Here is a 21,397-nt window from a genome sequence, read left to right on the forward strand (position 1 = left end):
CCTATCTGGGGGGTTTTGGAGCGTATTTCGGCGGAGCGATTGGGGAGGAGGGGGCTTGTTGCCGGATTCTTCAGCTGGGCTGGAGATCCGCTGCTGGGGGGTCCCTGGGCCGAGTTGTGAGCACGGCCTGCTGAAGGGAGATCCAGCCGATTGCGCGACGGGGACGGCCGGGGCTCTCCGGCTAGGGCGCGCGGCTGGCTGGCTGGTGAGGGAGCAGGTGGGGAGGAGGCGGGGGTCCTCACTCTCTTAGGAAACGCACCCGCGCGCCCGATTGCCACGAAGTCCGAAGGGTGCGTGTGTGGAATTAAAAAGCAAAAACGAGATACGGGCAGGGCAGGCAAAGAGTTTTCTGCAAGAGGATGGAGGGCAGGTTGAAGAGAAAATCACTCAGGATGAGACAGTCAAATCAGCCATGATAAAATGGGCTCAGGATATTGGGTATAACATCATGTTTGAGGACTGGGAAAGGTTATGGACCACCAGAATGAAATTCACGGCATGTAATGCCTTGAAGGAAAATATTATGAAAATGATTTATAGGTGGTACATGACCCCAGTCAAGCTTGCAAAAATATATCACCTGTCTGATAATAAATGTTGGAAATGTAAGGAGGCTGAAGGGACATTCTTTCACCTCTGGTGGACTTGTCCAAAAGTGAAGGCCTTCTGGGAAATGATCTATAATGAGTTTAAAAAGGTATTTAAGTATACCTTTCCCAAGAAACCAGAGGCCTTCCTCTTGGGCATTGTTGGCCAGAAAGTGTTAAAGAAGGATAGAACTTTCTTTATGTATGCAACTACAGCAGCAAGAATACTTATCGCAAAATATTGGAAGACACAAGATTTGCCCACACTGGAAGAGTGGCAGACGCAATTGATGGACTACATGGAACTGGCTGAAATGACTGGCAGAATCCGAGATTTGGGAGAAGAAACAACGGAAGAGGACTGGAAAAAATTTAAGGACTATTTACAAAAACAATATAAGTTGTATGAATGTTAAAAATTTACACGATTCGGAAACTATAGCTTCAGCAATTAGATTTGGGAAACAGGAAATTATATTTTAAGTAAGAAAAGGTCAAAATCTAAGGTAATACTATGTTTAATTTAAGATATAAGTAACTGATGAAAAGTATGTTAAATTTAGAGGTATAGTATTTGAAAAGTACAAAATAAGGTACGAAACAAGGTAATAATTTGCTGATATCTTTATTATAAAGAATGCAGGGTAAGGGAGATGTGAGGAAGTCCAGTTAGTTATATAAAAAATGTGTTGAATGGTTGGTTTTCTTTTCTTCTTTTTCTTTTTTTCTTTTTCTTGTTCTTTTACTTTTTTCTTCAGTGTATGTTTCTAACTTTGTATTTGAAACCTTAATAAAATATTTATAAAAAAAGAAGAAGAGAAAATCCTTTCGCTTTTCTGGGGCTCAGGGAAGTCTCAGAGCCGGAGGTTGGGGAAGGGACCCCCTTTGCTCTGCCCTCTTCTCCCGTCTTAGATTTGCATGGGGGTCCCCGCCCGAGCTTGCCTGGCCACCGGGCCACACAAGGGCCGCGCTCTACGCGGCACACCTTGCTAGCCGCGCAGCTGTCCTCCGCGGCTGCGGAGCGGCCCTGCGCCGGTGCCCAGCCCCTCTGGGCGCCCGCTGCGCTGCCAATGACAAGCGGGCGACGTCGCGGGCGGGGAAGGCGTCGCTTTCTTTCCCGATCCTGCATCCTCCCAGTCTTCCAGCCCTTTTTTGGGTTGGAAGCTCGTCTCGTTCGCCCTTCTCCTTTCTTCACCCTGCGCGCAATTTTCCTCCCTCGTCTCCCTCCCCATTTCTCCTTCCTGACTGACTGACTGACTGACGGGCTTGGGCTCGGGCTCAGGCTCCGGGTCGGGGTCGGGGTCGGGCTCAGGCTCGGGCTCCGGGTCGGGCTCGGGCTCCGGGTCGGGCTCAAGCTCAGGCTCGGGCTCGGGCAGCCACAGCGTCGGCGGTGTTGGCGATCGGCGGCGCGGGGGGATGGCCCTCCCGGGGGAGCCGGCGCTGCTCAATGGGGTTGCCAAGGAGACAGGCCGGCCGCCCTCCTCCCCCGGCCCGGCGCCCCCCGCCGCGCCGGTGCCCGTTATCGAGCTGGTGCGCGCCGGGCGCCCTATAAAAGCCGCGGACGCGCCCACCGCCGCCCGAGATTATTGGGGGGGCTGAGCCCCCCCAAACGAATTTTTGAGGGGGCTCGGGCCCCCTCAAGCCCCATGGAGTCGGCGCCTATGGTACAGCAGCGAGCGAGCTCCAAGCACCCATTGCCACCCTCCCTCCCGCAGCGCCAGGCAGATGGAAGTAGAGAAGACGCCGAGGACGCCCCAGCTGTTAGAAACAGAGATCCGCAGCCCCGCCCCCTGGCCGGTTTAAACTCCAGCGAGTTAAAGGGACTCTGCTTCCCCATTTCACCCCCACGGGGACCACGCACCCTCCAATAAATTAAACCCCCTATATCTTGCGAATACACGTGTATTCAAGCTTATAGCCTGGTTCCCCAAGGAAACCCAAAAGACCCCATGGCCGCCAACTTTTCAGCCTCCTCCAGACCCTGCCTTGAGGCTCCATTGTTTCCCTTTCTGTCCCCGGAATTGTCACCTGCAGATTTCTTTCTAGCCCTGCGTTTCCCTTAAAGGCACAGGCACACCTGGCAGGCGCGTGGAGTCCAAATGTCTGAAAGACAGCAGGTTAGGGAAGGCTGACTTAAGCGTGCAGGTGGGAGCCACAGGCACAGCAGAAAGATACAGGAGCTTTGGCAAAAATCTATAATCTAGAACATCCGGCGTTTAGGGTGGCGATTCTAGGAAAGACCAGCTGTCCATCTGAGTCTTAAAACCAGCAGCCAAACAAACAAGAATTAAGCCCGTAAAAGTTTTCTGTTTCTTATTCGCCTCTCTGCCCCCAATCTCGGCTAAATAGGAGCTGACACTACGCAGGTGGGAGAAGGTGGCACTCTGCACATTCTCGTAGTCAATGGGACTTTGGGACCCTGGCTGAAATTAGCTGCCAGCACACAATTACTTGGGAGCAAGCCCCATTGGACTCAACGATAGTAATTGTGCAGTACCAACACGTCCTTTTTTTATAAGATGTTTATTAAAATTTTCAAAATATTACAAAATAAAAATAGAAAAAAATAAAATACAAAATAAAAATAATTAAAAACAACTCAATCTTTCCATTACTTATTTTTCATTAGCTTGTTTCCGGACCTCCTCACGCCTCCCTTTTTTGTATTCCAATTCAGTTTGTTGGTTCAGCAAATCCTTCCCCTCTTTGTTTATCCTAATCTTTAATCTTAAAATATTGTAACATTAAATCTTTACCTATTCGTAATCCATTTTTCATATTACCTTATAGTATTGCAGCTAAAAACCACTTAGTTTCTACCCAACATCATTCTAACATTCATTAATTTTACAATATTTCTGTAAATAGTCTTTAAATTTCTTCCAATCTTCTTCCACCGACTCTTCTCCCTGGTCTCGGATTCTGCCAGTCATTTCCGCCAGTTCCATATAGACAATCACCTTCCTCTGCCATTCTTCCAGAGTGGGTAAATCTTGTGTCTTCCAATACTTTGCTATAAGTATTCTTGCTGCTGTTATAGCATACATAAAACAAGTTCTATCTTTCCTTGGCACCAATTGGCCGACCATGCCCAGGAGAAAGGCCTCTGGTTTCTTCAAGAAAGTATATTTAAATACTTTTTTCAATTCATTATAAATCATCTCCCAGAAAGCCTTAATCCTTGGGCATGTCCACCAAAGGTGAAAGAATGTACCATCAGTTTCTTTACATTTCCAACATTTGTTATTGGGCAAGTGATAGATGTACCATTTTCATAAGTGCAGTACCAACACGTTCTGAACCCAGGAAGGGCACTTAAAAACTGCAGTGTTTAAAGTGTCCACTGTTTCTTTGCACTAACCTTCCACATCTGCCCGCTAGCCCTGCTTCTCCTCTCAGCTACCCTCTCAGGTAGAGGGCAGTGGCGGGGAAGAAGCTGAGAAGTGGGGCCACAAGTGAGCGGAGAAATTTCCCTTCCCTCAGTCTTTCTCTCCAACAGTGCCTGGATGCCTTGAACTGATGTGCCGCTTCAACCAGCCTGGAAGGGACCTCAAGAGCACCTGCGAAAAAGTGCCACACACACACACACACACACACACACACACAGGGGCTGCTTCGCTCTCCCACGAATAAAAGGTTTCCCAGGTTGTTTCTCCTCACTTTCCTTGACAGCCGGGCGCTGGCGGCCTCTCTTTGGGTCCCCTGACTTTGCCCATGGAAAGGGGGGGGAGTATCCCGTTTCCCCTCCCCACCTCCTCTCTGCCTTCCCCAGGACCAATACAGTGGTGCCTCGCAAGACGAAATTAATTCGTTCCGCAAGTCTCTTCGTCTTGCAAGTTTTTCGTCTTGTGATGCACAGTTTCCCATAGGAATGCATTGAAAATCAATTAATGCGTTCCTAGGGAAACCGCCTTCAGACCAGGTCCGGGGACAGTCTGTCCCCGGACCTCTTCTGAAGGCTGGGGGGGGACAAGGGCTTTTCTTTCCACCCCCAGCATTTTAAAAAACCCCGGGACAGCGGAGGACTTCTCCGCTGTCCGGGCGATCTTAAAATGCTGGCGGGCGGCATTTTAAAATCGCCCCGGGACAGCGGAGGACTTCTCCGCTGTCCGGGGCGATTTAAAAGCCCCTGGGAAGGCAGGCAGGGGGGACAAAGACTTTCGCCCCCCGCCCACCTTCAGAAGAGGTCCTGGACCTCTTCTGAAGGCGGGCGGGGGGCGAAAGTCTTTGCTCCCCCCCCGCCTGCCTTCAAAAGCCCTCCGGGACAGCGGAGAAACGCGCTGTGTTTCTCCGCTCTCCCGGGAAGGCAGGCAGGGGGGGACAAAGACTTTCGCCCCCCCGCCCGCCTTCAGAAGGTGTTCCCGCCCCGCTGCCCGGCTTTGGAGGAGGTCCGACAGTGGGGAAGACGCGCTGCGCTTCCCCGCTGTCCCGGATAATTTCCCTATGGGCTGTCGTCTTGCGAAGCAAGCCCATAGGGAAATTCGTCTTGCGAAGCGCCTCCAAAACGGAAAACCCTTTCATCTAGCGGGTTTTCCGTCTTGCGAGGCGTTCGTCTTGCGAGGTACCACTGTAACAAGCTGCTCTGAGGTACACTAGTGGCGGGAAGGGGGCGGTGGAGGGAAGAGAAGGGAAGTGCTGTCCTGTTCTCAGATTGGGGACAGCCTCCCACCTCATTCTCCCCAACCTATGGAACAACCAGATTCAAATCCTCGCCTCTTCACCCCTCAGCAAACCTTTTAGGCTGCATTTTTAATGTATTTTAATCTTGTTTTTAAAGTTTTATTTCAATCCATTTTTTTTATTGGTTGTTAGCCACCCTGAACCCTGCCTTGAATGGGGAGGGCGGGGTATAAATAAAATTATTATTATTATTATTATTATTATTATTATTATTATTATTATTATTATTATTAATTTCCCCTTCTTCTCTTCTCCCCTCCCCTCCAAGTTTTTTTTTTAATGATATTTATTAGAGGTTTAATAATTACAGAAAAAATAAGAAAGGAACAATAAAAGTTAAACAGAATAAAACAATACCATACATCAAAAATAAAAACAAAAACAAAAGACAAAACAACAAAACAACAAAACAACAAAAACATTTAAATACACATCCAATATTTCCATATCTTTACCTTTCATTTACTTGTTTCATCGATCTCCTCACACCTCCCTTTTTTGTATTCTAGTTCAATTATCTATTTCAGCAAATCCTTTCCATCTTTCTCAATTTTTGTTCTATAATTTATCTTAACACAATCTGACCTTAAATTTCCACTTTAGCCCATTAACAATCTATTTTTGCTTAATTCTTTATAACATTTCTGCTAAAGCCATATAACTTCATTCCAGCATCCTTCTAACATTCATTAATTTTGCAATATTTCTGTAAATATACTTTGAATTTTTTCCAATCTTCTTCCACCGATTCTTCTCCCTGGTCTCGGATTCTGCCAGTCATTTCCGCCAATTCCATGTAGTCCATCAGCTTCATCTGCCATTCTTCCCAGGTAGGTAGATCTTGTGTCTTCCAGTACTTTGCGATAAGTATTCTTGCTGCTGTTGTGGCGTACATAAAAAAGTTCTGTCTTTCTTTGGCACCAATTGGCCGACAATGCCCAAGAGAAAGGCCTCTGGTTTCTTAAGGAAAGTACATTTAAGTACCTTTTTCATTTCATTATATATCATTTCCCAGAAAGCCTTAATCTTTGGGCATGTCCACCAAAGGTGAAAAAAGTACCTTCAGTTTCTTTACATTTCCAGCATTTATTATCAGGCAAGTGGTAAATTTTTGCAAGCTTGACTGGTGTTATATACCACCTGTAAATCATTTTCATTAAATTCTCTTTTAAGGCATTACATGCCGTAAACTTCATACCTGTGGTCCATAACTGTTCCCAGTCAGCCATCATAATGTTATGTCCAACATCTTGTGCCCTTTAATCATAGCAGATTTCACTGTTTCATCCCGAGTATTCCATTTCAACAGCAAGTTATACATTCTTGACAAATTCTTAACTTTGGGGTCTAACAATTCTGTTTCCAATTTTGATTTTTCCACCTGGAAGCCTAGTTTTTTGTCCAAATTATATGCCTCCATTATTTGATAATAATGGAGCCAGTCTCGCACTCTGTTTTTTAATTTTTCAAAACTCTGCAATTTTAATCTGTCTCCCTCTTGTTCCAGAATTTCCCAATACTTCGGCCATTTGGCCTCCATATTGAGTTTTTTCTGAGCCTTTGCTTCCATTGGTGACAGCCATCTTGGGGTTTTATTTTCTAGCAAGTCCTTATATCTTATCCAGACATTAAACAGTGCTTTTCTGACAATATGGTTTTTAAACGCTTTGTGTGCTTTAACCTTATCATACCACAGATATGCATCCCCCCCCCATGTTTTTTTTAGGCTGAGAGGCTTTTCCTCACGCCCAAGTCTGAAAATCACCTAGAGGGCTACTGAAATTTCATGTTGGTGTTGCTGAAAGAAGAAAGGGGATGGGGAGTTGTGTGAGGAAGGTGGGGGTGGGGAGAAGGAAGGACGGGCCAGTGCCACCGCTGTAAGGACTTCCAGAGCGGGGTACCCTTGACTAGGGGGGCGCAATCTGGATGGTTCTGCCAGGTGCGCATGATCACATAGTGCTCCACCTGATGACTTGTTTTTCAGCAGTCATCCTGGTTTGCTTACATGGCAATTCAACTATGTCAAATATCTACTATTTGTTCTGATATGTTTGTAGGAGTTACATGACAACGACCTGCATTTATCCTGATTTGCTTGTGGGGTGTTTTCTCATTAGCCATTCATTCATCCCACACTTTCTAGTGAATTTTCCCATCACTTTTCTCACAGAAGAAAAATACATGTGTATTTTTGTTGTTTTTTTAAACATGAACTTGTTATTCACACTTTTGCTTGTCCTGTATTTTTCCCCAAAAATTTTTTATTGGTTTTCACAATATTATAAACAAACAAACACACAAGACAAACAAACATAAATCATAGCCTTATTGAAAATTACACTTATTAACTTCGTTAAGTGACTTCCTTGCTTCCCCTTGGTTGAATTTCATTGCATGTCCTTTTAACAGTTTTCCAAATCCCAATTCTTATGAAATTTAACTTAAACATTAACATCCTTAAATCTTCACCTTATGGAATTAAACATATTAATTCATCATTTAACAGAAATAAAATCCTAAGCCAATTAAGTATCTGCAAGCTATTTTCAATTAATTTAACTTAACAAATTTAACTAGATAATCATTCAATTTATTTAAATTTGCTTGTCCTGTATTTTTACCCTATTTGTGTACTGATCAGTTTATCTGGGTCTGAGAGCTTTTCTCGTTGTTCCACAGCTGTCTTAGGGAAAAAAGCAATATTATCTGCTGAATCAGAAGGTTGACCAGCAAAATCTGTCTTCAGATTTTCTGCACATCTGATTAAAATCCAATTCAGCAAGTTCCTATTTTCACAAGGCACAGTCGTGGAGCAATGAGAAAAGGTCTTGGAGTTAATTGCTACACAACATAATCAAAATACAGGTCAAGCAAAAGTGTGGACAAACCCAGAGTGCTTTAATCAATTTCAATTGTAGAAAGCTAAAGTTCTAGTACACTCTTAAATCTGTCCTGCATAATACTGACAGTTTGGAGAGACCCCCAGATTCCTGCATCAGTTTTCTATATGTAGAATCTCAGCCATTTGTCAACAGTATTGCATTAAGGATAAACGCAATTCAAATATAATAGAATTATCAGTTGTGAACACACACTCACAAACATAATGAGCCTGTTGCACCAGCCAAATGGCCCATCTAGACTCCATTCACATGGCAGTTCATTCCACTTCCCCAGTGTTTCCCTAACATTATTAGAGACAATGTGGTATAGTGGTTAGGTTGGACTTGGACCAAGGAGATCAGGGTTCAAATCCTCACTCAGCCATGAAGCTCACTGAGTGACATTGGCCCAGCCATTGCCTCTCAGCCTAACCTACACCACAGGGTTGTTGTGGGAATTAAATGAGGAGGTGGAAAACTATGTGTGCTATCTTGAGCACTTTGGCGAAAAAAGGTGGGATATAAATGAAATTAAGAAACAAACTATTAATTGTGGCATTCTCTTTTAACTTTAACACAAGGAGAAAACTAGTTCCAGAAAATAGAAAACAGAGCATGTTTAGCACTCATTTCTGTGTTATTTGATTCTACACAAAAAATCTATTTGCAGCCCCCTTAACGCAGAAAAAAATCACGTGTAAGGTGATGAGAGTTGGAACAGTATGTGAGCATACCATTCTTAATTGTTTGCAGGGAGGCACAACAGTTTTGGGGGAAGGTAGGTCTTGTTTTTATATTTCTGGAATGAGAAAGTAAATCATATTTTTCCTTTTAATTTATTCACACTTTGATAGAGTTTTTATTATGTTATTTATCTCTTCATATGCCATTTCCTTGTTTTTCCTTTCCATTTCTTCCCCCTTTTTTATTTCGCATGAGAAGCAAGAACTTTTGATGCATAACGGTTTTGGTTACACATTGTCACAACATATTAATAAAAATTATTTTAAAATATATAGAGAAAATATAGATAACACAAAGAGAACATAAATTCAGACAGAAGTGCCAGTGTTGCAATCAGGAAAACTAACACAGCATCACCTACATGTCTAATTGCAACCTAAGAGGACCAGGCCACTTTATGGTGCCGCCACACTTCCACTTGTCCAGTGCCAAGAAAGAACGGGTCTCAGCATTTTCCCCTGATATAGAAAAAATAGGGGTGGTTGGCTTTTGCTGCCCCAACTCCCCAAGGAAACATCTCTTTTAAGGGTTTGCATTTTGGCGTGGAGAAGGAGAAACCCCCTCTACAAACAGTCAGAAATTACATCTCACAGAAGGTGGGGTTCCTGTGGCTCAGGCAGGCTGAAGTTTGATATTCTTGAGGATTTAGCAAGTTTTGCATAATTCCAGACACAGTTTGGGACGCGGGTGGCACTGTGGTGTAAACCAAACCAAGCTTTGGGCTTGCTGATCAGTAGATCGGCGGTGTGAGCTCCCATTGTTCAGTCCCAGCTCCTGCCAACCTAGCAGTTCGAAAGCACGTCAAAGTGCAAGTAGGTAAATAGGTACCACTCCAGCAGGAAAGTAAACGGCATTTCCATGCACTGCTGTGATTTTGCCAGAAGCAGCTTAGTCATGCTGGCCACATGACCCGGAAAAACTATCTGCGGACAAATGTCGGCTCCCTTGGCCAGTAAAGCAATATGAGCGCCACAACCCCAGGTCGTTGGAGACTGAGCTTAACTGTCAGGGGTCCTTTACTTTTCTGAGACACAGTTTACACAAAACATTAGCATTTGATGAGACAATCAGGATGCCCATCCCTCAATGCGGAGCATCTGGGCAGACAATGACAATACAAAGGAGGTTCATAGATGTAGGAGAGGAATCCTTTCAGGAACTTCCCCTGATGTTCTCATGCTAGGGGAATAAAGGAGGCAGAGGAAATATTTAGTGTCTTTAGGAGAGTCAAAATGGCTTTTGGATTGCTTTCCTGTACTGTTTTAGACATGTGGTTTCATATACTTATGTATGTGTGTTTACCTTGTGCAGTTATCAACGTTCATTCTATATTTGAAACCTTACAATTCCCATAACACCCCCCTTGCCCTGCTCCTTTCCCACGGAAAACCCACCCTAACTTCAAACAGGAGAAAACGGCTATCCCGCGGAAAACTCAACTGCTCCGACTGAGCGCTAAAGAGTCATTTTCCCCAGAAAGACACATCATTTTGTGCTGTGTTTCTAGGCACAGGTTCCGTGATTTAAAGTGCTGCGTCTGGTATGTTGTTGGTTGTTTTGCCCCAGCGTTTTCCCTGTGAAAACCTTCCCCTTTTGTTCCACCTGGATCCGCGCCTGGAAAGCAAAGTACAGGTAGGAGTGCGCTGAGCTGAGCCCAGAGATGGAGCCCAGGGATGGGAACGGCTGCCTCCGCGGTCGCCATGGTTACACGGCCCTTAGCAACGCCTTTTTTTCACTTCCTGTTCCGTTGCCCGGCAACCCTCTGTCGCCATTTCCTGCGGGGCCTAGCATAGGAGAGCTGTCGGTGAAGCCGAAGGAGTCGGGAAGATGCTGTCCGTCCCGGGTACCGGCGGTGGCGGCCTGTCGCCTGGTTTCAGCGGAGGGGAATCTGGGTCGGGATCGGGCGGCGGAGGCGACTTCCTGACCCGCTACCGGCTCGTGTCGGCCAAGCTCCGCCGGCGCTTCCTGCGCAAGCCGAACTTGTCTGAGGCGGCCGAGCAGTTCGCGGCGCTGGCCAGGGAGCTGCGGGCCCAGGAGAGCCTCCCGTACGCGGCCTGGTGCCAGCTAGCGGTGGCGCGCTGCGTCCAGAGCCTGGGGCACGCGCCTGGAGAAGCGGCGGCGCTGGGCGAAGCGGCGCGCCTCTGGCTCAAGCACGACCGGGAGCTCCGCCTGCGCCAAGGCCCCGGGCTGGGACTGTCTGAACACCTGCCGGCTGCCCAGAGCTGCGTGGCTTTCGGCTCCCGCCTGCGCCTCGACCTGGGCCAGCCCGCGCTGGCAGCCGGGCTTTGGCTCGAGCTGGGCAACGAGCTGCGCTCCGGCGGAGAGCCGGGCCAAGCCGTGCCGGCCCTCCTGCGCGCCGCCGACCTCCTGGCGGTCGCCCAGCTGCCCCTGGAGGCTCTGCGCTGCCTACGCGACGTGGCCTCCTGCCTGCTGCTTTGCCGCGACCACGATGGTGCTTTGGCTGTGCTCACCCAGGCTCAGCTGATGGCTCAGGCCGGCACAGGACCCTCTGCCGGTGGATCGTCGTCTTCGGCTGCCGCAGCCGCTTCTTCTTCCGTTCCGGTCAGCCCGCCGCCGGGAGCCTTCCTCGACGAGCTGCTGCACTGCGAGGTGGCCCGCGTCCTTCTCCTCCTACTGCTCCAGCCTCCGCCTTCCAAGCTGATGCCCGAGCACGCCAAGACCCTCGAGAAGTACTCCTGGGAGGCCCTGGATGCCTCGCCGGGCTACGTGCCCTCCGAGCTCTTCCTGCTGCTGCAGTCCGCTGTCATGGCTTGCCAAGAGAAAGACTTGGAGGCGCTCAAGGTGCTGCAGAAGGAACTCTGGCCGCTACTCACTCCGGAGCAGAATCACCTCCTCCATCTGGTGGTACAGGAAATGATCAGTCCCTCAGGTCAGGGGATATGACCAAGGGTACTTTGGTATAGCGTATGGTTCTTAGACGACCCTTTTTTGTTTTTCACAGAAGTGTTGCAAAGAAGGTTTGCTTTGCTGATGGAAGTGACACTTCAGTCTCTGTCCTCCTAGCTTCCAGCCTGCATTTTCCATTAAGTCTACTGCACCTTTTCTCTGCATGAAGGAAACACGGTGGCAAAGCACTGCCTTTCATTCTATTGGGGCTTACTTTCTTCCTACCCACATCTATTCTTTCCTAACATTACTTAGACTTCACCAAGGACTTGAGAGAAAAACACGAGGTGTTCCACATTTCCCCCCGCTGTTGGGCTGATTTTATCATATTGGACTTTATAAAACTCTTCATCGTTGGTTCCAGAAATTACACAATTTATTACACATTGTAAACTTGAAAGTAATGTTGCGGAATTTTAAATGTTGATACTTATTTATATTTTACATTTTAAAGTGTAAGTACACATGTGAGAGGTAGCTGTGTTCTTTTGCACAGGGCTTTGTGTTGAACTGCTGGATTCTTGCTTGAAAACTATGCTGCCAGTTTTCTTCTTATGTTATTGGATTGCTTTGGACTCCAACTTGCCTCAGCCCCAGCCAGCATGGCTTGATGGAAACTGTAGTGTAGTCTAAAACATCTGGAGAGTACCAAGTTGGGGAAGGCTTTTTTAGTGTTTGAATACAAAATTCATTACAGTAAGCCCACAACATATGCAGGAGTTACATTCCGGGCTTCACACCTGGTTCAGTGGCAGATGGGATTGCCAGTGTCATTTCCCCCATATATACACAAATTGCTGCGCACGTAAAGCTGAATGCACAAAAGTTAAATGCACTTAAGTTGCAGGCTTACTGTAATCATTATTCAAGAATCAAAAAAATCCTGTCCGTTTAAAATCAGATTTAAGAGACTTTCATGTAGGCCTAGACTGCATAAAGCCAACAAATTGAAAACCAAGGCTGATGCTTTAATGTGTGGTTGTGCCCCAGGCAGATCACTTTGGTGGTGAAAACTGAGCAAAATAAAAATGATACTGTGCAGTGTCACAAGTTGCTGATTTGAAACTTAGCCTTAGTGCACCACACTTTTCCTTTGCCTTCCAGCCTTAAATCCAGATGAGAGTAAAAATGCCTTGGACTTGCATAAATGCCTCATATAGTCCTGGTCTTGTATTGCCTTATGAAGCTTTGTTAGAGAGCAAGCCTATTTATTACTTATATCAGTAAGTAATGGGTAGGAGGGGGAGGTCTTCTCTGCTGCAGAAAAGGCTGAGGGTGGTACTGGTAATGCTTGAGGTGTGTGCAGTCTTATTTCCTAGTACAGTCGTACCTTGAATCCTGAACACCTTACAAGTCGAATGTTGTGGCTCCTGAATGCCACAAACTTGGAAGTGAGTGTTCCGGTTTGCAAACGTTCTTTGGAACCCACCTTCCAATTGGCTGCAGGAGCTTCCAGCAGCCAATCAGAAGCCACACCTTGGTTTCCGAACGTTTTGGAAGTTGAACAGACTTCTGGAACAGATTCCATTCGACTTCCGAGGTATGACTGTACTGTTGTAATCGCTGATGGTGCTAATGATAATATATGTAGTAACTTTTGAAAATAATCCCTTTATAGATATCATAGACTTTAAAAGAGGCAACAGCAAAAGATGCATCTGGGAAGTGGTTAAAGTACAGATTTTGAACAGGAATAGGTTGCTTAATTATTTATGCAGGCAACCCCTTACTTATGCATGTTCAGTAGGTGTGCAATTGTACATACAGTGGTACCTCTGGTTACGTACTTACCGTATTTTTCGCTCTATAACACGCACCCGACCATAACACGCACGTAGTTTTTAGAGGAGGAAAATCCGTAGGCATGCCACCCGTAGGCATTCCCTCCATAACACACACAGATATTTCCCCTTACCTTTTAGGAGGAAAAAAGTGAGTGTTATGGTGCAAAAAATACGGTAATTCGTTCCAGAGGTCCGTTCTTAACCTGAAACTGTTCTTAACCTGAAGCACCACTTTAGCTAATGGGGCCTCCCGCCACCACCGCACAATTTCTGTTCTCATCCTGAAGCAAAGTTCTTAACCCGAGGTACTATTTCTGGATTGGCGGAGTCTAACCTGAAGTGTATGTAACCTGATGTATGTAACCCGAGGTACCACTGTACGTGCATCACATCGAACCCAGAAGTGACTTAAAACATTCCAAAAAAGGGGTGGAATGGGTGTGTGTGTGTGCACAGGCTTTTTCAATGGTGTTTCAAATATATGATTTCACTAACATGCGCGGTGCCTCAGAACATAACCACCACTTAAATGGGGGGGGGGGTGCCCTGTATTTCAGTCCATTTTTAGGCTCATGCCTTTTCTACTTTAAAAGTCACTCACTGGAAGTTACATGAAGTGTCAAGTTAGACAACTGAGCTCACAAATCTTAGCCCATGTTGTGAGTTTAGAGTCTGAATAAAAGAAGTGTTGGAAGAGCATAAGAGCCAGCTTCTTGGGGCTGAGGTCCGTTTGGGCCCTGTAATAAAATATTTGAGGGGTCCACACCCCACCCCACCCCCATTGATGGACTTTGCCATTCAAATAGTGTATGTGTGCTGTGTCATGTGTTTGGTTATGCATGGTGGGGCTTACCTGCTCCCACCCCAATATTTTATTTAAGTTGGTACCCCTGTGGAAGAGGGTGCTTCTACTCACTTCTTTATACCACCCAGACTGCTTTATCACCACCAAACAACTCTAGTGCCAAAGCAATCTCAGGTATCTTGGCAGCATATATGTGATGGAAGTAATAAATGTTTCTTATTCATGTTGCAGTTCCAATCCAGAATGAAAAACTTTTTCATTCTTAGTGTTGTGCCACACAAAAGATCAGTTTGAAATTTGGCATATTCATAGACCACAATGGGTAGATCATGTAGGACAGACAATGTGGTGCTCCTCAGATATTCTATAGAATGTTGGGGCTTATAATGATGAGACTTCCTTTGTCTTTTTTTCTACCCTTCTTAACTAAAGAGAATTCCTGTTCCTCTTTGATTGTAAAAATAACTTGCTTTGTTTGGAATTTACAGAGAGTAAGGTAAGCATTTTGTGCCTTTACCAATCCTAAACCAGTTAACTCAAATGTCAGCCTTGTTTTATTATTGGGACACAGCTTCAGTCATATGCATCCTAGATGGTAGAGATGTCAGGTGCCAAAAAAAAACCCCAAGAAGACTTCAAGCGCCATCCTGGCACCTAGGCATCTTCACTTGGTTGCAAGTGGCTGATAGCCAGATGCAAAATGAGATGCATTTAAGCAAATCTGTTTATTATATAACAGGTGCACTAGCATCTACTTTTATGTGTAAATGCCTAGCTATCACTAGATTGTAGTGAGCAGTGTTAGAAATTCAGTTATATAAGCTAGGCACAAAATGGCTCCTTAAGCCAAGGTTACAGTTGCCCAAATGGAATATCTGGTTGCCATTTTTGGGCAAGATGGCTCTAAAAAGTCTTATTTTTCAAAGGATGGACAGACTGATTGATTCTCAGTTAAATATCTGGCTAATTCAGATGACAACCTTGAACCAGGTTAAAAACTTTGAGAACATAAAAGGGAAAAATCACTTTATTCATAGACAGTCCACATTGGCCTATTCCTACCTCTTTTTCTTAATGGTGACACAGACAGTTCGTAGCGTAGGAATATTCTTCACAGTTGTGAGCAGGGCAGTGGGGTGGGGTAAATGAAGACAAGTGACAACCATTAACTATAACGTTGTCCACTGCTCCAGCTCAGGCTGCACAGAAAAAGCATTTTGGTTTCTGAAATCCAATCTGATTGTGCAGATAAAATATAACTGATGGAATTATATAGGATGTGGTATTAGTATGTGAAAACAGTCAAGATCCAGGCATGCACCTCCAGATGGTGGAGATGTCAGGCACCATCCTGGTGTCCAGGTATCTTCAGTTGGTTGCAAGTGGTTGATAGTCAGGTGCAAAATGCACCTGGTGCCTGGATAATTTTGAACACTAGTGGTGAGATGCATTTAAGCAAATCACTGTTTATTATATTACAGTTGCACTAGCTCGGCTTGGCGGAAAGATTGTCTTGAGTTTCAAGTTTTGAGGAATTACATTATTCCCTGTTTACTTGGACTCAAAGCGAATTCACCAATTCATCAATAGCATAACAGTTGTGGAAGCATCCGCGTGGAGGGAGGGTAGTCTCCCTCGCCCACCTGCCCACGTCTCCCCCCCCCCCGGCCCTCCGCTCCCTCACCCAGCCCCTCAGTTCCCAACTGGATTGCGGAACGTCCAGCTTCTTGTTTCTGTGGGAGGAAGGCAGGAGGGCCCAGAGTTACAGTGAGTAACAGTCCCACTGATCTCCCCTCCAGGCTCTGGCATGAAAGCTCCCGCGGGAACCTCGCCAGAATGCCAGGTGAGCGGCAGGTACAGGAGAAGGTGCTCCAGTGCGAAGCTATCGTCGGTGAAGTTCTGCAGAGGGGTCTCCAGAGGGTTCTGGAGCAGCAAGATCAGGTCTATGAAAATGTGGCTCAGTAACTTCAGCTCAAGAATATTATTGAGTGATTGCAGGCGATAGGAAGCCAGGAGCTGACGACTCAAGTGGATCTAGGCTACAATTTCTATGTCAATGTAGAAGTGCCTGATGTCTCCACCATATTTGTAGCACTGGGTTATGGGTTATTTGTGGAGTTGACTCTTCCTGGGGTGCTTGCCTTCATTGAGAAGAACAAGAAGCTACTAATAGAGTTCAGTGAAGCCCTTACCAAAGACTCTGCCAAGATCAAAGCCAATATTAAGATGGTTTTAGAGGGCTTGCATGAACTCCAAGGTCTCCAAGATTTGCCTGAGGAGACCAGAAGGGACATCTTCCTTTAGGCACCTGCCCTTCCTAGAGGGGGCATTTTCAATGTGATATGCTGAAAGAAGAGTTAGTCTCTTGGGCATTTTGGTGGTGGCAGCAGGAACTGTGTTTGTAACTGAGGAAACCCTTATGAGTTGGGTAGGGTGAATGTGCTTACAGAGATAGCAGATCAGAGAGTTTGAGAGAGAATAGTTTCTCTTGGGGTGGTTGATTTCACTGCTTCATATATTCAACCCTTCTCTGCCTCTGTTTCCCCAGGAACTGTGTCTTAGTTCTTATTCTGTGTTCTCAGTTCTGTATCTTATAAGTTCATATCATTTTGTGAAAGTAATAAATAAATATGATTATTTTAAAAAATAACAACCCAAAACAGCAGTTATTGATTTTTACCAGCCATGACTTTGGCAACCCACTACACAACTACGCAGAGCTGATCATTTATGCCAATGCTTTACCCTTTGAATACTGCAAAGGATCATTTTAAGCTTTGCTTCTGGTAACTCTCTCACAGGCATGCTCAGTGCTGTGATGTGAAGCATGAAAGTTCTAGGTTGCAGTGAGGTCTCTGCAGCCATGATGAATACATCAGCTCCAAGATCTAAAAATGAGGGGGTCCAAGCCCCATACAATGAAAATTCTGTTCAGTGGTAGTGAACACTGCCCTCCGCAAAACTTTTTTCTTCTATTTTGCTCCAACGCCCATCAGCCCCAGCCAGCATGGCCAATTCTCAGAGATGCTTAGATTTGTATTCCAGCAACATCTGAATAGCCCTATATTGGACCTACTGGCTACTCCTGCCTTAGGTCCATATACATTGCTAAAAATAAAGGGGAAAGCACTTCATTTACCTATTGTTTTATTAAATATACACATAACCTGACACTTCAGAAAACTTTCTATGCAGCTCACCATGAGTACAAAATCATTAGAATATGAAATCAATCAACTCAAACACTCATGTAATAAAACAACAGAGGGGATTTTTAATAGCATAAAAGTGAAATGAGAACCCAAGAGATTAATCATTCAAGAGACTTTTCCAATACTTTACCCTCAAAGGATAGTTAAGCCCCTGGCATCAATAACAACTTTTTAGAAGCCTACACTTTCTGTCCGGCTCAAGTAAACCAGATTTTTTAAAAAAACAAAACAAAAAACCAGGCCTAAGTTATAACAAAATTAAAACAGGCCAGGAAAAAAACAATTGAAGAATGGTACCATTCCTCAATCTTATTTTTTCCTAACAAGAACAATGATTAGACAAACAGGATATGACTTATCAGAAAACAATCATGACAATAATGTCACATACTCAAGGACGAAGTCTCAGATTAATAATCAACAGTTTCTTGATTATACATTGGCTGTGAGTCTGGCATTTGCACATTGGATTTGAGGCACACACCACTGGCTTTTTTTATTGGAAACCAGATACGAACTGGAACTCGCTTTCACCTCTAACTCCCAATGCAACGTTTAAAGGAAGGAATACTTCTTTGGCGATCACTCACAGCCGAGTAAGAATGTCTTCCATAAACACGGTTTTAACAATGAGTCCGTAAGTGACTGTGGAGGCCAATTCTGGAACCACACGGCCTTCCATAGTAGGGACATTAGTCTCCAGACAGGAGTTGATCACGGTATGGATTTGCCAAGCGTGTCTTCCTCTTAGCACATTTCTCCCTTGTGTCCTGAGTTCGAGTGTCTTCAAAGCCCATGACACCTTTGGTAAAGGCTGTTCTCCAACTGAAGCGCTCGCAGGCAAGTGTTTCCCAATTGTTGATGTTTATACTACATTTTTAAAGATTTGCCTAGAGAAGGAAGGAATACAAATGCAATGGGATAAAGCAACACTACTGCACCAATAGAAAAAGAATGTTTTAATTTATTAATAATAGAAAGCAAAGAGTTAATCAAAATACAACTTAAAATACAGCCTCATTTTAGTGTAGCCCATAAATCAAGACCATAAAGGGAGGAAACATCAGATATTCACCCGAGCCAGCTATTCATGCTGGTCCTACATGGGCCAGCAAAAAAGCCAAGTGGAAATTTACATGCGAAATCCCATATACGGGATCAGAGTGAGTCCATGCCAAAGGCCAGGCGAAACAGCTCCATCTTGCAGGTAGCCATTCCAGAAACAATAGCAAACCCAGATCAAGACAAAAGGCTGTGATTAACTTAGCTGGGAAAAAGGGACATCTCTTGTGTTTGGTGGAGGTCAAGGTAAGGGAGGGGCAAGCCCTGATGCTCAAGTTTCTGTCGCCAGACCTTTCCAACATGTGATGTATTTGTGATATATGCATGATGTAATTTTAGGGGTGTTGTGGGTATCTTTGTAAAACTGATAAAAGTGGGAGCCACCCTTTGTTCTCTGCTTCTTCCCCGTTCTCCCATGTGGTGGGTTGAAGTCCTGTTGCAACAGTTATTTGAATGAAGACCAGGCCTACTGGCTGCTGTTTTTTTCCTATATTCCTGGCTGGTGTCTTTGTTTGGTAATCCTAGTGAGCCTGAGGATTTTCCTATAACAAACATGTGCATCAAGGCAAATAGTTTTTAAAAACAGTACAAGTAAAAGGTAATGGTAAAGGACCCCTGGACGGTTAAGTTCAGTCAAAGGCGACTATGGGGTGCAGCACTCATCTTCCTTTTCAGGCCACTTTCTGGAGGATTTTTCATTTTATAGTAGACAAATATTTTTAAAAATTATATGCAGTTTAAGCCTTATGGTGTGCAAGTGGTGTTAAAATGTAGTGTAAGTCATAGCTGCAGGGGCGCCGACTTATAAAAAATATTGGGGGGGCCCATACCGGGGTCCTGCCGCTGGTTCGCTCGGGTAGCCGGGAGAACGCAGTTCGAGGTGGCGGTGTTGGGGAGAGACCCTCGCTCAGGGCGCCACTAGACTTGGCGGCCGGCGGCCTATCTGGGGGGTTTTGGAGCGTATTTCGGCGGAGCGATTGGGGAGGAGGGGGCTTGTTGCCGGATTCTTCAGCTGAGCCGGAGATCCGCTGCTGGGGGTCCCTGGGCCGAGTTGTGAGCACGGCCTGCTGAAGGGAGATCCAGCCGATTGCGCGACAGGGACGGCCGGGGCTCTCCGGCTAGGGCGCGCGGCTGGCTGGCTGGCGAGGGAGCAGGTGGGGAGGAGGCGGGGGTCCTCACTCTCTTAGGAAACGCACCCGTGCGCCCGATTGCCACGAAGTCCGAAGGGTGCGTGTGTGGAATTAAAAAGCAAAAACGAGATACGGGCAGGGCAGGCAAAGAGTTTTCTGCAAGAGGATGGAGGGCAGGTTGAAGAGAAAATCACTCAGGATGAGACAGTCAAATCAGCCATGATAAAATGGGCTCAGGATATTGGGTATAACATCATGTTTGAGGACTGGGAAAGGTTATGGACCACCGGAATGAAATTCACGGCATGTAATGCCTTGAAGGAAAATATTATGAAAATGTTTTATAGGTGGTACATGACCCCAGTCAAGCTTGCAAAAATATATCACCTGTCTGATAATAAATGTTGGAAATGTAAGGAGGCTGAAGGGACATTCTTTCACCTCTGGTGGACTTGTCCAAAAGTGAAGGCCTTCTGGGAAATGATCTATAATGAATTAAAAAAGGTATTTAAGTATACCTTTCCCAAGAAACCAGAGGCCTTCCTCTTGGGCATTGTTGGCCAGAAAGTGTTAAAGAAGGATAGAACTTTCTTTATGTATGCAACTACAGCAGCAAGAATACTTATCGCAAAATATTGGAAGACACAAGATTTGCCCACACTGGAAGAGTGGCAGACGCAATTGATGGACTACATGGAACTGGCTGAAATGACTGGCAGAATCCGAGATTTGGGAGAAGAAACAACGGAAGACTGGAAAAAATTTAAGGACTATTTACAAAAACAATATAAGTTGTATGAATGTTAAAAATTTACACGATTCGGAAACTATAGCTTCAGCAATTAGATTTGGGAAACAGGAAATTATATTTTAAGTAAGAAAAGGTCAAAATCTAAGGTAATACTATGTTTAATTTAAGATATAAGTAACTGATGAAAAGTATGTTAAATTTAGAGGTATAGTATTTGAAAAGTACAAAATAAGGTACGAAACAAGGTAATAATTTGCTGATATCTTTATTATAAAGAATGCAGGGTAAGGGAGATGCGAGGAAGTCCAGTTAGTTATATAAAAAATGTGTTGAATGGTTGGTTTTCTTTTCTTCTTTTTCTTTTTTTCTTTTTCTTGTTCTTTTACTTTTTTCTTCAGTGTATGTTTCTAACTTTGTATTTGAAAACTTAATAAAATAGTTATAAAAAAAGAGAGAGAGAAAATCCTTTCGCTTTTCTGGGGCGCAGGGAAGTCTCAGAGCCGGAGGTTGGGGAAGGGACCCCCTTTGCTCTGCCCTCTTCTCCCGTCTTAGATTTGCATGGGGGTCCCCGCCCGAGCTTGCCTGGCCACCGGGCCACACAAGGGCTAGCCGCGCAGCTGTCCTCCGCGGCTGCGGAGCGGCCCAGCGCCGGTGCCCAGCCCCTCTGGGCACCCGCTGCGCTGCCAATGACAAGCGGGCGACGTCGCGGGCGGGGAAGGCGTCGCTTTCTTTCCCGATCCTGCATCCTCCCAGTCTTCCAGCCCTTTTTTGGGTTGGAAGCTCGTCTCGTTCGCCCTTCTCCTTTCTTCACCCTGCGCGCAATTTTCCTCCCTCGTCTCCCTCCCCATTTCTC

The 21,397-nt window shown here is 45.3% G+C and overlaps 1 protein-coding gene across 1 annotated transcript; it reads left to right on the forward strand.

Moving 5' to 3' along the window:
* The first annotated feature begins 9,421 nt into the window (after positions 1–9,421).
* On the forward strand, positions 9,422–17,042 carry LOC308577948 (40-kDa huntingtin-associated protein-like). The gene is made up of 2 exons (XM_081178288.1): positions 9,422–11,783; positions 16,189–17,042. The coding sequence occupies exons 1-2, from the start codon at positions 10,721–10,723 to the stop codon at positions 16,392–16,394; spliced, it is 1,269 nt and encodes a 422-aa protein (XP_081034414.1). The 5' UTR covers positions 9,422–10,720; the 3' UTR covers positions 16,395–17,042.
* The last annotated feature ends 4,355 nt before the right edge of the window (positions 17,043–21,397 follow it).

This window comes from Podarcis bocagei (assembly GCF_964188305.1).
Source record: "Podarcis bocagei genome assembly, chromosome: W".
Taxonomy (NCBI): domain Eukaryota; kingdom Metazoa; phylum Chordata; class Lepidosauria; order Squamata; family Lacertidae; genus Podarcis; species Podarcis bocagei.

Bases quoted from the DNA above. Each gene is read 5' to 3' on its own strand.
- LOC308577948 (XM_081178288.1), top strand. From the start codon at position 10,721: ATGCTGTCCGTCCCGGGTACCGGCGGTGGCGGCCTGTCGCCTGGTTTC. The intron at 11,784-16,188 runs GTCAGGGGATAT...TCTCCCCTCCAG, and splicing joins GGAAATGATCAGTCCCTCAG to GCTCTGGCATGAAAGCTCCC.